The 16,249-nt window shown below is 42.3% G+C and overlaps 1 protein-coding gene across 4 annotated transcripts; it reads left to right on the forward strand.

The window, feature by feature from the left end:
• The first annotated feature begins 12,717 nt into the window (after positions 1–12,717).
• LOC119288134 lies at positions 12,718–15,404 on the forward strand. 4 transcript variants are annotated; one of them, XM_037567759.1, is made up of 5 exons: positions 12,718–12,854; positions 12,945–13,180; positions 13,335–13,405; positions 13,560–13,683; positions 15,018–15,404. In XM_037567759.1, exons 2-5 carry the CDS (start codon positions 13,102–13,104, stop codon positions 15,134–15,136), a joined length of 393 nt encoding a protein of 130 aa, XP_037423656.1. In that variant the 5' UTR covers positions 12,718–12,854; positions 12,945–13,101; the 3' UTR covers positions 15,137–15,404. The 4 variants fall into 4 exon arrangements, 1 of the variants encoding a protein (XP_037423656.1); XR_005141119.1 differs by having other exon boundaries at positions 12,718–13,180; positions 13,259–13,405; positions 13,489–13,683; XR_005141120.1 differs by having other exon boundaries at positions 12,719–13,180; positions 13,288–13,405.
• Positions 15,405–16,249: the final 845 nt, after the last annotated feature.

The following is a 16,249-nucleotide window of genomic DNA, read 5'->3' on the forward strand; positions in this document are numbered from 1 at the left end:
TGCCGATTCAGCTGGAAGCGGGTCAAATTTGAATTGCAGTTGCCTCATAGTTTGCTATTTATTTTTTCCAAAAATCATTTATAGGTAAATAAGTATCTATTTAATCAGAAATACATGGTTTGATGTTGAGACATCGAGATTTGGACGGTGGCCGAGGGCCCCAACTCTAGAGCGCGTAAGCTCGCATGCCCGCCGCGTGGTCACCGCGTGACCGTGGTGTTGCCATGTGTTCTGGGCAACCTAGGCATGTCTAGTGGGTTGGGAAGTCCCCAGGTAGGTGCTAGGAAGAAAATTACAACATAACATTCTCACGAGGAGACCGATCGATGCTCAAACATGAATTAGCAGCCAAGTGTTTGATTAGCGGTACGGGAAATGTACATGGCTAATGGGTGTGAGTTTTGGCTGAGGATGATCAGTTACTAAGAAGACCGTCTTCACAAATTTTCACCTCAAAAGGAGGAGCCTAGGTGGTACTTGCTTTGCAAACTACCACACTGGACATAACTACAAATGTTGAAGCTCGGCTCAAAATAATGAATGGATTGAGCTGGCATTTGGTGGAGGATGGTTATTTGGGCATAGGAAAGCACTGTAGAAAATAGATACTATTTGGACATGCCAAAGTGGTACTTCCTTCACAAACTGCTGCTCTGAACAAAATAGGAAAATGAATATTGTTGAGTTATTTTTGAACTAGGCAAGGAAGGTTTTTGACATATTTGATGAAGATATGATCCAAACAATTTATGAGAATTATTTGGGAGTTTTTGGAATAACAGAAATATAGGTTGCTTCACAACCTAGGGCAAAAATTGACACATGGACATGACACATAGGCAAAACTGATGAGATGGCGCCTAGTCATCACAACCCACCACAATCTACAAGGCTATGACCATCTATATTGGTCGTTAACAACTAGAAATAAGGCAGCGGACCAGCCTTGTTTGCTTTGTGACCATTTCGTGTAAGGAAATTACGACCTCTTTGACCAAAATGGTCGCAATGGTTTAGGGTTTGGAGCCCCCCGAACAGCTTTTGACCAATTGGTCTGAAATGGTCATAGATCTATGACCAATTCTTCCAGGGTCACTGACAAAAGGTCACTAGTTGATATATTTCTTGTAGTGACTCCTCCACCCTCACCCACATTGCATGTTCAGTCGACTGGTCGAGGCGGAAGACTTCGAAGGTATCCCCTCTTGCCGAAAACGACCCCTGACACCCGACCAAGAGAAGCATATCACCACATGCCACCAGATATAGGTTGGCAAGATGACCTAGGGGCATTTCCTCCCAACTGACTCCCATCATCCGTACGTGAATCCGAGGTGCCAAGTGCACAACAAAGAGCATGCCACCAGAGTCCAAGCTGAAGACCTGGCCTTTGAAGGTCACGATCTGCTGGACAGTTCCATCACAAGGACAAGCTCTCAACCAAGAGGGACTGCCAACACGCTAAAAGTAACTGTGGGATTCGTTGATGACAATGAGATGTCGGTTGGGTGACTCTACAGGAGCCGTGAGGGCACCGTAGGAGACCTCGGTGGATTCGTCGCCCGGTATCTGCGGTGGTGAAAAACTAACACATGTAAACACATCAACAATGAGGCATGATCTGTTTCTGGAGAAGATGAGATGGCCATCAGAAGCACCCAGGAAGCTCTTGAGTGGTGCGTGAGTGTTACTAATATTGCCAGTAGGCTGACGCAGTCTGGAGCCTAATTAGGGCATGTACAATGGAGGCACTAGAATGGTGTGGTTTCAAGTGGTCCATATGAATAAAGTTGAATGAAGCTACTGGTTTGTATTACAGCCACCCAACGGAGGCTATTATCTATGGTGTCATCATCGTACTTCTCTCCTCCCTACATTTCAATGCATGCAGCCTTCCCTTTTTTTCTCTGTGAGACTTTTTCTGCCGAGGATGCAGCCTCCTCTGCAAGATCCACCTTTGTCTTAGGGCTATAGTTTTTATGCCACCTCATTATCCGAGCCGAGCTGGCACATGGGGCATCACCTATGGGGCAACGCATTGGGCATGCCCTTAGGCTAGGATCCTGAACGAGCCACAAGGAAACAAATACTAGTATAGCAGCAGATCCGCCTACTATGGAGGGATGACGAACCTGGGCTGCTGCTGGCCCCCGATCTCCGCGGGCGCCTAGTAGGTCCGCCGACGGGTCCCAGTCCGGCGCGAAACCCGCCGCCTCCAATCGCCCGCCACAGGGCAACCGACCGCCGCGGCTCCCAGATCCGTGCGCCCACAACCGGCCAGCCGAAGACGCCGCCGTCGATGGAGCGAGGGAGCGGAGCAGGGGTTATCGGCGGCGCTGCTCTGGTTTCTACTCCCGGGAGAGACCCAGGAGATCGGTATCTCTGGCTGGACCCGACGGCGAACGTGCCCAGCAGCAAAAATAAGGTCGTCGCTTTCCTATCCGACCGTGCGCCCACGTGCCCAGCAAGGACACCACATGCGGTAGGCCAGTGGACCACTGCCTTTTGGCTGCACATGTCATGATTTTATTTTCTTTTCTCAAAATCAACGTAAGCAAACCATTCCTTCCGGTCTTGCTTCTTCTTTCTTCCTCGATCAACGGCCACCCCACGAAGATGCCATCGTCAAAAAAAACAAGAGGGAAGATGTCATCGTCGAATAAGTCAGGGGGCTATTGGACGGCGTCGTGTTGATCTTGTCTTTTTCCCCTTCAGAGAGGCAAAAGGAACGGGACTATTGTAGTTCAATTATTTTTTGAGCCTGGGAATTTCACCCCAATTATTTTTCGGAGAGGCAAAACAATCTGAAAATTCACCACAATGACATTTACACTCTTTGAGCCTTAACTATGTACATGTAAGTCTATATAAAGAAACCTACTCCCGAGGGAGTTCAAGGGGCCCCTCTCCCTTTGTCCATCGCTCCGGCGACAAGAGTGGGCGGGGACCCTAGGGCTTCGGTCCAGCGCTGACAACTTAGGATAAATTTAGGGTTTGTACGTGTTCAGCGTTGACAAGATGGCTCACTAGGGGGGGGGGTTGAGTTTTGTGTTCCCTGACTTCGTCCCACTAGAACTAGGGTGTTCAAGAGATCTTTTTAGGTGTTCTCCTTCCTAAGGAGGCGATTTACTCTACGTAGATCGAGCCAGCCCACATCTTCTGATTTACATCAATGACGTCCTGGCCACTTTTTCCACAAACTACTAGGTTTAAACAAGTTTTCTCCGCTGAGACTGAGGCCTAGAGACGTCAACAAGCTTTGCTCACAGTGCATCGTCGATAGATGTGGGAGGAAGAGGACTTCGGCACCCAAAGAATTCTGATGTATTTTAATTTCTGTAAGAGTGTTCTTGTAAGGGTTTATGCTATTTAATATATGGCCTTTGGCCTTTTTGCAAATAAAAACAAGAGCTGGGTAGAATAGACAAGCATGTGGATCTCTAATATATGTGTACTACTCAGTCTTATGGACCCATGCATGTTTTTTGCTGCTATCCGTATATAGAAACAACCATTAACATATCTTTTGCATGTATATAGGTCACACATATATGTACATATGGGATTTTGTTTTCCATTTTCTTCGTAACATGAAAATGTGATTTAGGAAAGAAAAAAAAATCAAAATCAGAGACACCCATGAGCCAAAAAACTCCCTTAGCATACCAAAAATGATAGAAATCGTTTTCGAGGGGCAACTTGGAAAAAAACCACGCAATCCTCTCGAAGGCAGACTACACCTAATATTTCAAGACACGCCGGAAACAAAGTCCCTATAAGACAGGTGCGGGTGCAAAGAGCATTATGTAACTTTTTTTTTGAAGTTAATGTTATGGCATTCTTATTTGAGTAAATTTTATTGGACAACAACCACATTTACATTGGAAAATATGAAAAATGAAAACTTGAAATACAATAGTATCATTTATCAGGGAAAATCTTAAGCGGTAAGTAATGGCTTATTCACACGGGGCCCACATTATTTCCGGCTTTGGGAACCTTCTAGAAGGTTCCCCTAGATTTTTCGGTGATTTTTCTCTCTTTCTTTTTTACTTCTGTTCTTTGGGTCGGTTTTTCTAATTAGTTTTGTTTCAATTTCAAAAGGTTATTTACGCAATTTCTAATAAGGTTCACTAGAGATTAAAAAAGTTCATGAAACGCAAAAAAATGTACTCACAAGTTTAGAAAATGTTCAGACCATTTAACAAAAGTCTGCTGTATTTTGAAAAATGTTCATAACTTCAAAACCATATTACATATATTTTAAATGTAAAAAATAAAATTTTCAATTTTCAAAAATGTATGTACGTTTTAAAAATTTACTTATAATGTTTTTAAATATTACATGTATTTAAAATATGTTCCTTACATTTTAGAAAAATGTTTGTGCTATATTTAACTTTGTTCACATAATTTAGAAACATGTTCTAAAAACTAAAAACATATTTTACAAAAATTATTTGTAACATTTAAAAATAATAATTTAACGTGTGTTTAAAAATTGTTCATTGTGTATTTAACAAATATTCAATATGCATTTGACAAATGTTCAACATGTACTCAATAAATGTTCATCATGTACGCAAAAATAGTACAACATGTATCTAAAACTGTCCAACGAGTAACCATGTGGAACCTCCCAATAATTGACCTAAATAGCTGGAGGGTTTCCTCGTACTCTGGCCCGTAGAAAGGTTGGGCGCCCCTATATCTCGGCCCAGGAGCGTGGGAGGCCACAGTCTTTGTAAAAAATGTTAATTTAGCATTTGGGGAATGTTAAATGTGTATAGAAAAAGTGTTGACCATGTATATAAAAAATCTTAATATTGCATTTGAAAAACCATAATCAAGCATTTACAACATGTTACGTGTGCATAGAAAAATGCTGTTAACCGCAAAAATAAAATTTTGAGCATGTGTTAAAAATGTTAATCTTGTATTTATAAAATTTGGAAAATATGTTGACCATGAATTTAAAAAATGCTAATCTTGTATTTGAAAACTGTTAAACAAGCATGTGAAAAATGTTAATCAAGCATTTGATTATTTTTTTTGACAAAGTCTATAAAAATGATTCAATTTTTTTAATTTGTCTTTGTCAAACGTTAAATGTGTACAGGGAAAACGTACCATGTATTCAAAAAGTGTTGAACTTGTATTTGACAAATGTTAACTGTGTATAGAAAAAATGTTGACCATGTATTAAAACAATCTTAAACTTGTCTTTGAAAAATGTTAAATGTGTACAGAAAAAATGTTGACCAGGTATTAAAGAAATGGTAAACTAGTGTCTGAAAAAGGTTAATAAAAATATTAAATGTGTATAGGAATATTTTGACTATACATTCACAAAAAAATGTTAAATTGCTATTTGGAAAATGTTAATCAAGCATTTGAAATTTGTACAAATGTGTTTAGAAAATGTTAAACATGTGTACAATAAATGTTAATCTTGTATTAGAAATATATATTAGATATATACCAAAAATATGTATAGAATAACAATGAAAACCAGGGAGAAAACAAAACAAAACCAATGAAAGACGAGAAAAGAACCAAACAGAACCGGATAAAATAAAAGAAAAGAGAAGGAACAGAAAATTAATGTTAGTGAAAATGAAAAAGAAACAAAAAAAGAAAGAAAATGAAAAAAGCCAATAAAAATCGAGAAAGAAACATAAAAAGCACAAAGAAAATAAAAAACCAAAAATAGGAGAGAAAGAAACAAGAAAAAACCAATAGAAAAAAAGCAAAAAGAAAAACAAATAGGAAAATGCCTTATTCTCTTAAGTAGTACGTGTCCTAGTAAGAAAACATGAACTTGCTAGGTGTCGCAGTTGCTAGCGTGGTATGTCGGAACCAGTAGGTCCTGGGATGCTATGTAGTTGGCCGGCCCGGTTACTGTTCATACTTCAGCGACAAATCCGCTCATCTCGCGTAATGTTAGATATAGCTCCCGCAAGAAAAAAGGCCGGCCCACTGTGGCGATCTCTGTTGGCGAGCTCGAGTTATGTCAAGCAGTAACCAACTTTTAGCATTTACCACAACTGGCGCCTTAAGAACCGTAGGGGAGTTCCCATTTATCATTTCCTTATGGGAAGTTCCCATTTATCAATTTTTTGAGATCAATCTACCCGCTTTATTAATTCAATATGTTCCAAGGTGCTTCTCACAAAAAAATGTTCAAAGGTATGTGGGTTACATCATTTTTTCCGAAAAGGAGGATAACTCCCGGCCTCTGCATCGGTCGATGCATACAACCATAGATTACTGAAAGTACAAAATCCAGCAGCCGAACAACATCGACCCGGGAAAAAGAGAAAAGGAACTCTGAGGCCGTATGCCTAACGATAGTAACTCCACCAGATAACCATTAACCCTATGATGCATGATGAAATCAAAACAAAAAAATACAAACTCCTAGACTATGCCTTCAAGAAAGAATCACCGCACGTGCGCCGATAATAATGAGTCCAGCCCAAGGTTAAACTATGGATTCTCATCCTCGAAGGTAAGTTTCAATCCACCACCTTCAGCAAGAACACAACGTAGGCACGCGTTGACATAGCCTAATCAGAGATCTTGTGATTCCACCCGAGTGCATAAAGTCGTCGTTGGAATCTTATGTACCATCAACCCTTATCCGGCTACCGACGCCTCGATAACCAGATACCTATGGAGAAGACACCAGAAAACAGACGTCCCATACCGCATGCCTCCTAGCACCTTCCATCCAGCAGCAACAGGCTAGACATGAGACCTCTGCCAGATCCACCGTGCAACACGTGCCGCTAGCATGCATGACTTGAAACCCCCACATGAGACGTCGTCTGTAGCAGCCGCCGGCGGCGTATTTGCCTAAGGCTTCACCTGCCGGCGAGAGGCACTACTCAATGACTCCGAGACACATATTTCACCTGCCGAGCCGCATCAAACCCGATCTATTGATGGAGGGAACATCTCACACCGCAAAACCTACACTACCAATCAATCAGCTGGCCAGTCCCACCCAATCTAGGATTCTTTCAATTACATCGAGGCAAGAGAGGATCCAACCAAGCAACGCGATTCAGACCTCTTTCCCCCGAGGACAACCACACGATGGGGCAACAAAATAGAGGACAGATGGATGTATGGATGGAGGAGGGGGAAACCATAGTTCAGGTGTGTGTGTAGAGGAACTGCGCGGACCTTGTAGAGCGAGTCTGTCGCAATGGCAATAGAGACGGCCTGCTGATGCGGTGGTCCATGATGGCTTTGCGTTGCTCTCCTCTCCCTCTTCGCTGCTATTTTAGAACTTTTTTTTCTTTAATAGAAAAATTGTTTTGATGGGCACCATTTACCAGGCTGCTCCATACAAGTCGGCCCGAGCACAACATAAACACTTGCTAATATGGTAAAGTAGCTCGACCGGATACATACTGGATCGACAAACTGCGGCCGGTAGTATATGATAGTGTCTTATAAAATAGGAGGTGTGGTGGTTAACATATGTTTATTTGTAAATAATAACTTTATGTCACTGAGTGGATGGATTGCACTCTTGCGTGGTTGAATTATGTTGTGTCACTGCTAATACCTAATCCATGTATGAATCACGAGAGACAAGGTTGTCAGAATCATAATTCGGAATCACATCGGAGCTCCGATGGTAGGATCGTAAATCATAGAATCTTAACTTCCAGAAACGTAGAAACGTAGATTTGCTGAACCAAAATCGTAGAATCTAAGGGGTTATTTTGGATCGTAAAGTCGTGGAATCATACAACAGAATTGCTATTCTGACAACCTTAACGGGCCATCATCCGAGATTACATGTGCATGAGGATGTAGAAGAATGAGACGTCATTAGATCCACTCTTATGCAACTTGACTGATGCTATCTACGTACTGATGTCAGTTAGGCTTTAATCGCGTACATTTGATAGCACAAAGTCACAATTGGTTTGCCTGGAGAGTGATAAGGGCCGTGAATTGTTCAGTATCTTCTAGTTACTCACATCATCCAAGGACTATGCTTCTACATGTGCCATTACCTCTAATTCCCAACACATCTCATTCGCCCACCAGACCGTGCTATCTGACCGGTGGTGCCATTCACCCTGCTCGTGATTGGTGCTCTCCTCCTACGATTTTTCATCCTCTGCCAGTCTACCAACTATGTGATCCCTCTACATGGGGAATAAGCTAGTTTATATAGGAGGTCACGGAGTGATCACCGTTGTAGTGTGACCAGGACATCTTCATTGCTTCACCAAGCATCACATACCAACTATTGTGATCATTTAACACTACAAGAAATATGCACGTTTATGACAAAAATTACTGACCGTGATCAAATTGGTCATAAATCTATGACCTTTATTTGCAAAGTGGTCAAGGAGTGTCTGGGAGGGCCCAAGCCCCAGCATTTTTAAGACCATCTGTGTCAAAAGGTCATAATCCCGTTGCAGAAAATGGTCATGAGGATCTATAACATTGTTTGTGAACATATTTTCAACTAACTACCACTGGTGCAGAGACGTCCTATACAAACGGTTTTTAGCCCCTTCTGATGACACAATTTTAAACTAACACCTTGCATGTCTATCACACACGCACAGTTATTGCACACGATTAAAAAGAAAAACCTGTGTATGATGTGAATGCCATCACACAATTGGATCTACATAACTGTGTGCAATGTGTGATCTTAACAACGTGTTAATTCGATGCCGCACGCTGCGTCGCTGCCATGCGTTGCCTCGCAGTCGTAGCATCCGCCGGCGGCGCCGCGACCTGCATAGCAGCAACCGTCGTCGAGCGATGTTGTTGGAAAGGGCATCGCCGGGATGGCTGTTGGCCACCATGCTGCGATGCAACACTCGTCGGCTCGGCCAGTGCTGTGTTGCTGGCCTGCAGCACCCACCTTCGCTGCTAGCCGGATGGACGGCGACGCCGTGGGGGCGTAGCTGGTGCTGCCATGCAGCTTTGACCGGTGCTGCTAGCCAGCTGGGGAAAGATGCCATGTGGCTGCGATGCAACGACTCCTCGGCGTAGCTGCCACTAATAGCCGGATGTGTAATGACGCCCGCGGTGCAACCCTCGTCGGTGTAGCTGGTGCTCGCCGCAGCTGCCAATGCTATAAGCCGGATGTGGCGTCGTGGTACTGCTTGGCGGAGCGGTCGACGAGGCGGGCGTCAATTCTTCTGGCAACGATGCGCGCACTTGATTTGCAGCGGACAGAGAAGCCTGAAGTGGGACAGAGAAGCCTGAAGTGGGACAGAGAAGCCCGAAGTACGACGCTGCGGGGTACCGCCGTGCTGCGAGGAAGTCGCTAATGTTTTGGAGCGTCATCGGTGCTGCATTACGGGAGGCCGGCGGTGTTGCTTCCAATGCTGCAGGAGGCAAAGTGGTATGTTTGTGCTGGCATCCAATGGCAAGGTGTGTTCTAATCAGGGTGGATCAGACGGTGGAAGAGCCGACTTATTTTCCACCAAAATCAGCCGGCTGATCCCTAGCATCGGCCATTATGAGTTATAGGTCTGTTAAGTTGCTTGACGGTCTGCATATATATATATATATATATATATATATATATATATACATATATATATATGTGCCAGTAAAAAATATGGGATGCTTCATTACACAGAAACCTAACAACATGATAATAAACAAACTCCATGAAACAATACGGAATTTGCCTCATCGATTGCAAAGGTCTCTACAAAGTAGGTAATGTCAGAAGATGAATGAAATCGTAATTTTATAACCATAATAGAAATTGCAAGACTGAGCAATCATCTCATTCTTCATGAATGAATGTATTGTGCAATCCCGGAAAGTAAAAAAAGATAAATATTTTTCGTATGCGCTCTTAAACACCCAAGCATGGTCACCAACTTTTCGGTGCTGCAGCATCTGCCGTCCATTGATAGCATGCTTCTTAAAGAAAGATTCTTACAAGATCTTAGGAGAGAAGGGATTTTTAGCTAAACAATAAGGGCGTATACAGAGCTCCATCAGGAGGAGACCACGACTAGCACTGCAACCTATAAACACACCAGTTGGGAATAGGAGGATTGGATGCAAGTTCCTGTCAAAATCAAAATGAAATCCACGGATTAATGCTCCTGTATCATATTGAATACCCAATGGGGGAAAGCACAAGCATACGGATGGTGTGAAAATGCATTACCAGCAACCTAGAATTGGACATCATTCATCATAATGGTCCTTTGAATAAATGTGTGAGAGCAAACACACCATCATCAGTATAGCTCAGTAGAATTAGAAGCTAGGAAGATCATGTACACTTCCCGCAAAAAAAAAAGTAAGATCATGTACACCCAAATTCAAATTCAGGATAACCTGGAGTATATACTCTGCCTGCCAACATTTAACAAATAGATTTAAAAAAATAAGAATTAACCTCATACAGATAAAGTATATTATGTATTCCATGTTAATAATTTCTAAAGCTATATTCAGATAAGGCATTAGAATAAAAACATTCACTGATTGACACTACTTCTCTAGCCGATATGGACAGTTCGCCAAATATAGGCCTCCCTGGAAGGAGCAAATCGACCACTATTAGGGGTAAAAGGGAAAGAAAAAAAAAATCAAAATCCTCCGCAGTTAAGCCAATACAAATCAATAGCAATCCACTATTAAGGGAAGATTGAGATTGACTAATTGATGACCCGTACCAAGTAACTACCGTGGCTTACTGTATGAATTGGACGGAAACACATCTTTACTATCAAAAGTTAGGTTTATGCTAGTTCAACAAAAACAGCTTAGAGAGACAACCAGGAAGAGGCTCCAGTGTACGTGTACCTCATTGCAATTGAAATAAATCTAACTCGAGACTGGTAGTAACCACGAATTGCTCCAAACTGCACGAAACAAGAAAATTAAATTAATCGTATAGCATGCTTTTTTTATTTTTGAAAATTTCATATAGCGTACTGAATAATTAACATTGGTCGTGCCAGTTAACTGAACAGAGAATAACATGTTGACACACAAGATCAGACATTAACACTAGGTAATTGACCAGAAGAAAGGATTGCGCCCTTAATTTAAATGGTCGCTAATTTGCATTGCTTATTGATATATGTGTGCAATGGAAACAGATCATTTAGACATCTGCTCGCAACCTGATGATTTCCCCTCTGAATAAATTCAGCCAAACAGATTAATCACATGCCTTAATCATATTACGAGCAACTGATTTCATTATTGTTAAGTGGTACCTAAATACATCAAGGCGACCTCCGAGTCATGGAGCTCGAATAGTAAGGATGCTGGCTATGTTTGAAGGATCAAAAACTAATTAACAAGGTATATTTGTCCATCCAGCTTATGGTGACTATATATTCTTGTGTGCCTAACCGTGAGTACAACGTACTTGCCATTTTCTCGCCTGTGCAGCATTGCCTTGTCTCAAAGTAGCGTGCATACATCTTCTGCTCTGAGATTTCTTGGCAGAATTTCAATCCTCATTTGCCTAATAAATTCACAAAACATAAGGTTCGGGTCATCACTTCGAATCTTATCTTAAGAATAGCATAAAACTAGATTTTGTGTAAACAAAATTCCGCTCTGATTTGAAGCTCGTAAGTTTGTGCATATTTCCATCAACAAATTCATAGAGAATTAGTATTGTCACCTAGGTACTGACTAGTTCTTTATGTACAACATTACTAACATTCAGAAGCATAATTAATAGCTACAAGGTTGCAAATTCGTGCAAATTTTTGACGGTGAATTTTACAGACAATCAAAATAACAGAGAATTCACATGTCCCATGAGAAACAAAAATTGATCTCAACTGGATCGAAGTTCAATGTTGTAGTGTTGTTCATCCTTCTCCACAGTTTGGTACTGAATTCACATGGCCTCCCCCTCCCCTCCCGCATTTTATTTGTAGGGGATTGAAGGGCTTTGTGAGGGATTAAATACCACGTAAGTCAAAATACTCCCAATCCCCTTCAAACCCCTCCAATCCCCTTGGAGAAGGGATTAACTCAACAAGCCCTCCTTGAATTGATCCTGCCTTCGGACGGCCGTCTACACCATAACCCCTTCCTTGCAGGTACTACACAAGCTCTCCATATTTCTTTCATTTCATTCCTTGGTCTCCCTTCCTCTTCCCCTGCTCCCCATCCCAAAAACCAATAACCCTGATCTAGAAATTCAGAAATTCATGCAGGATGAGAGAGGAATAATAGGAGGAGAGATTTCTTACGGGTGGGAGGACCAACGATTGTGGAAAGGGGTGCCGGAGAAGTCTGTTGTCGCCGTCGAGATTGCACTGGACCTTTGCAGCGCCCATGTCGCCTCCAGATCGCTGCCGCGTGAGAGACGGAAAGGGAAATACTGTACCATCGCCTCCTGGTCGTCCCTCCGGTGTCGTCGTTGCCGCCGCCTCCGCAATGGCGAGATAGGAAAGGGCAGGGGGAGAGAGGAACGCCGATAAGAAAACTGCTCGCACGTTTTTTTTTCTGGTATGATGGAGTGGGCTAGCTCGTAGGACCAGCTAACCGTTTCCATCACGTAAAATTACGTCGGTGGAAAGTGGTCTCAGGTGACCATTGCTCGAGTGGATCGACCGGGGTGAAGAATTACTTATTCTTCACCCTGGATCATTAATAGAGTATATATCTCTACTATCTAAAAGAAACGTAGCGTTCCGTTTCCCCTCTTACGTTCGCTGCTTCGTCCAGCCCTCTCGTACGACCCCCTCACCCCCCAATTTTCTTTCCCCCGTCCCGGTTTTCTCCCCCTGGCCTGCTCCTCACGCCGGCATCCCGCGCCGCCGCTGCCGAGTGCTCCTCACGCCGGCGTCTCGCGCCGTCGTCCAGTAACCGCTCCCGCGCGCCCTATCTCTCTTCTTCTCCCTTCTCCCTTCCTTTTCTCTCTCTCTCTCAAATCTTGTCTCTCTCTGATTCAGAAACAATACCACCATGGATCCCGATGTGGAGCTCCACTGCGGCCCGATCTGACCTGGGAGCGACCAGATCCGTCCGTCTTCGCCTCGCTCTGCGCGCCTCCATGGTCCGCCGTCTTCCGGAGCGCCGGCCCGCGCTCAGCCGCCGCCGTCCCATGCCATGGTCGCCTCCCTCCAGAACGATGTGCCATGGCCGCCTCCCTGGCTCTATCCGACAGCTCCGTTGGGGAAGCACCAAGGTAAAAAACTGAAATTTGATAGTAGAGATTATACTATGTACCTTTCTGAAACTGATATTTGATATATTTCTGTATCAGACCCAAACTCCAAGTATTCGTGGATACAGGGAACAGTTATGGTACAAATAGACTTGATTGTACTGATAATTTTCAGCTTGCACATGGATCCCTTATAGTATGCAATCAAGCTTGATGATAAATTCTTGGAGAGACGCTAGGTGCCAGGTAAGGTGACCCAAGACTATTGCTTTCAGTTATTCAATGGTGTTCATATGGCATATTGCTATCAGATATGCCATTGCCTGCAGGGGCAAGCTTGAATTGGTAAGATGGATGGGGGGAGAAAAAGAGTCAACGTAATTTTGATTACCGATGCCAGCTGCTCACTGTGCGCATGGGAGAGGAGGTCATGCGTGGAGGCTACTCGGAGAGGACTGGATGCATGTCCGTGTCCGCGCACTTGGAGCAGCAGCCAATGGATGGTTGGCCAGAGGAGGACCAGGGTCAGTTTAGATTTTCTCCGTGTGCCTTGCTATTTTCTACAAATTTATTGGCTTGACCTGAGATTGATTAGTCCCTAGCATGTAGTGTCCACCTTCTTCTTAGTTTACATACAGTTGGAGACTGGTGTCTTTTCATCTTTTTGTGCAGTATGATTTCATGTCTCTTATTTTGGCATGTACATTAAAGCGCAACTGTGTGTTACTAAAGAACTTTATGCAGTCGGTGATTCAGTTAGATTCTTTCCTTAGAAAAATACAGATATATATTTTGCAAAAGAATTTATTACCAGAAGAAGCTCTTGAGATTGTGATGCATATTAGACATTAATTTCTAAAACTTAGGCTTTCCTAGGACAAAGCTAGGGGAATTAGGCGGGAGTCACCTTTCATTGACCAGTTAGGAGGATTCTAAAGTTCCATGCTCCAAACAAATTTGGAGGAATGGAGGATACTCAAGCTTCCTGTTTTTCATGATTATCAAAGTCCTAGCAAACTATAGTCTAGGAAAGCAGCCGGATTGGACTTATTACGTGTGGTTTAAAGTTTGCCCGATTGTATGTTATCTAAACAAGATGATTCTCTTTTCTCAATAAAAAGAAAAAACAAGACACTTCCCTGAAAAATATAGTCTTACACCTTGGAGTTTACATCTGTTGTGGTAGTAAGATTCATCTAGAGTCTTACACCTTGGAGTCTTACACCTTGCAGCTGAAAAATATAGTCTTACACCTTCGAGTTTACATCTGTTGTGGTAGTAAGATTCATCTAGAGTCTTACACCTTGGAGTCTTACACCTTGCAGCCGGACAGTACTAATTGGACATATAATTGATAAATTATGCACAAGATATTCTGTTGTCTTTTGTTCTCCAATCAGATTCATCTAGCACTTTGTTGACTTTCTAATTGTTCTACCCTCTACCTCTGAAACTCAGAAATCAGAGAAAGGTTATTATTGGGGACATACGTGATGCATATAGATAAATTTGGGGACATACGTGATACATATAGATAAATTTGGACCAGAATGTTTTTTCTATTATTGGGGACATACATGATACATATAGATAAATTTGGACCACTTATAACAGAGAGATTTCTTGCAAAAAATATTAACTCTCTCCAGCAGTGGGCACTGTCAAGGTAATAACAGAAATTTGCTGAACCTAATTGAATGAAAGCGGGGTGGTAATCCGATTGAGAACCGTCTATAACTAAATGGACTTACGAACAATCAACAATATCAAATAGTTCCAAATTAACAGATGTTGTTTTATTGAAATACTGATTTAAGAATTTACTACATAATCACTTAGTGTTTTGTTTGATCATCAGGTTATCCTAGACCACTTGAGGACAATATCATCAATTTCTTCCATAGTGCAATGCAAGTTCAAAAATGCAGTTTCTGTTCTATGCATTTTTCGAAGTGTATGTATGTTGTAACTGATTAACAAAACATTGGTCAACCTTCTATGAGTCCACCTAGGGAGCGGCACAGATTTGGAACAACTTCCAGAACAGGCATCCAAGCATTTGGTCTGGTACCACTAAGCTGCCAGAGCAAGATAGCTGGGATGTCGAGTCCATAGGGCAATGGTAAATCACAAATTGGCTGATGTTTGATGGGAAGCATCAGACAATACCAATGTTCAGTAGTAAGATTTGATTGTGCAGGTGATCAACCCAAGTGTGTGTACATCCCCTGTTAGTCCAGATTTATAAAAATATGATTTCTGCTATGATAGTTTCCAGAATAGTTTGGCCCTCGAGACACTTCCACTGTATGCATGTGTGTTCCTTTTTTTCAGAGATATGCGTCTATTTATTATTATTGGAATTGGTTCGACAAACTGTGTATATGTGACAAATTTACTAATATACTGACCCAGCCTAATAATATGACTAATCCATACAGTGGATATGCGCCAATGCTCAAATTTGAAAAATGAAGGATTCAAGTCGCGAGTATGCCCATAAAAAATATAAAGTTTGACTTAGTCGTAGGTTCTGTAGTAGTCTTGCCTTGGCGCTGATGCCTCTCCTCTCTGCTCCTTGCTGCCTGCGGCTGTCCCATCTCTCCTAGCGCTGCTGCTGCACTTCTTCTGAAGCAATTCTCAACCCCATTGCTGCAGTTCTCTGAACTCCAACCTGTTGCTGCTTCTCTCTCTCAATTTTTCTGTAATTCTGTGAACCAATGTTGTGCGATTATATGATTTGTGGTATTTGGAGTTAACCTGTAAGGTTTGTACCTTATGCAAGGTGCTAGCACCTACATATTATCCAGACTTTTCTTCTAAATGTCATGAGGCATGAGCCACAAATTTTCTCAAGAATGACCCTTGGTATATGTAAGGCATGCATGCAATTTTAATAATACTCTTTTGGCTCTCATTTATCTGTTGCCATAGAGCATCGTATAATATAGAAGAGTCAGTCAAACAAAGCTCTTTCAATATCGGACTAATTGTGTCATGGAGGCAACTGATGTACTAATTCCGAGTGGTGTCAATGGAGTCAACTGATGTACTAATTGTCTGTTGAAAACTCTAGGTTATCAGATGATG

Source organism: Triticum dicoccoides, chromosome 4A, assembly GCF_002162155.2.
Source record: "Triticum dicoccoides isolate Atlit2015 ecotype Zavitan chromosome 4A, WEW_v2.0, whole genome shotgun sequence".
Lineage (NCBI taxonomy): Eukaryota > Viridiplantae > Streptophyta > Magnoliopsida > Poales > Poaceae > Triticum > Triticum dicoccoides.

Excerpts from the sequence above, each read along its gene's own strand:
- LOC119288134 (XM_037567759.1), top strand. The coding sequence starts at position 13,102 with ATGGTCGCCTCCCTCCAGAACGATGTGCCATGGCCGCCTCCCTGGCTC. Across the intron at positions 13,406-13,559 it reads GGAGAGACGCTAGGTGCCAG|CTGCTCACTGTGCGCATGGG; the intron begins GTAAGGTGACCC and ends TACCGATGCCAG. Across the intron at positions 13,684-15,017 it reads TTGGCCAGAGGAGGACCAGG|GTTATCCTAGACCACTTGAG; the intron begins GTCAGTTTAGAT and ends TTTGATCATCAG.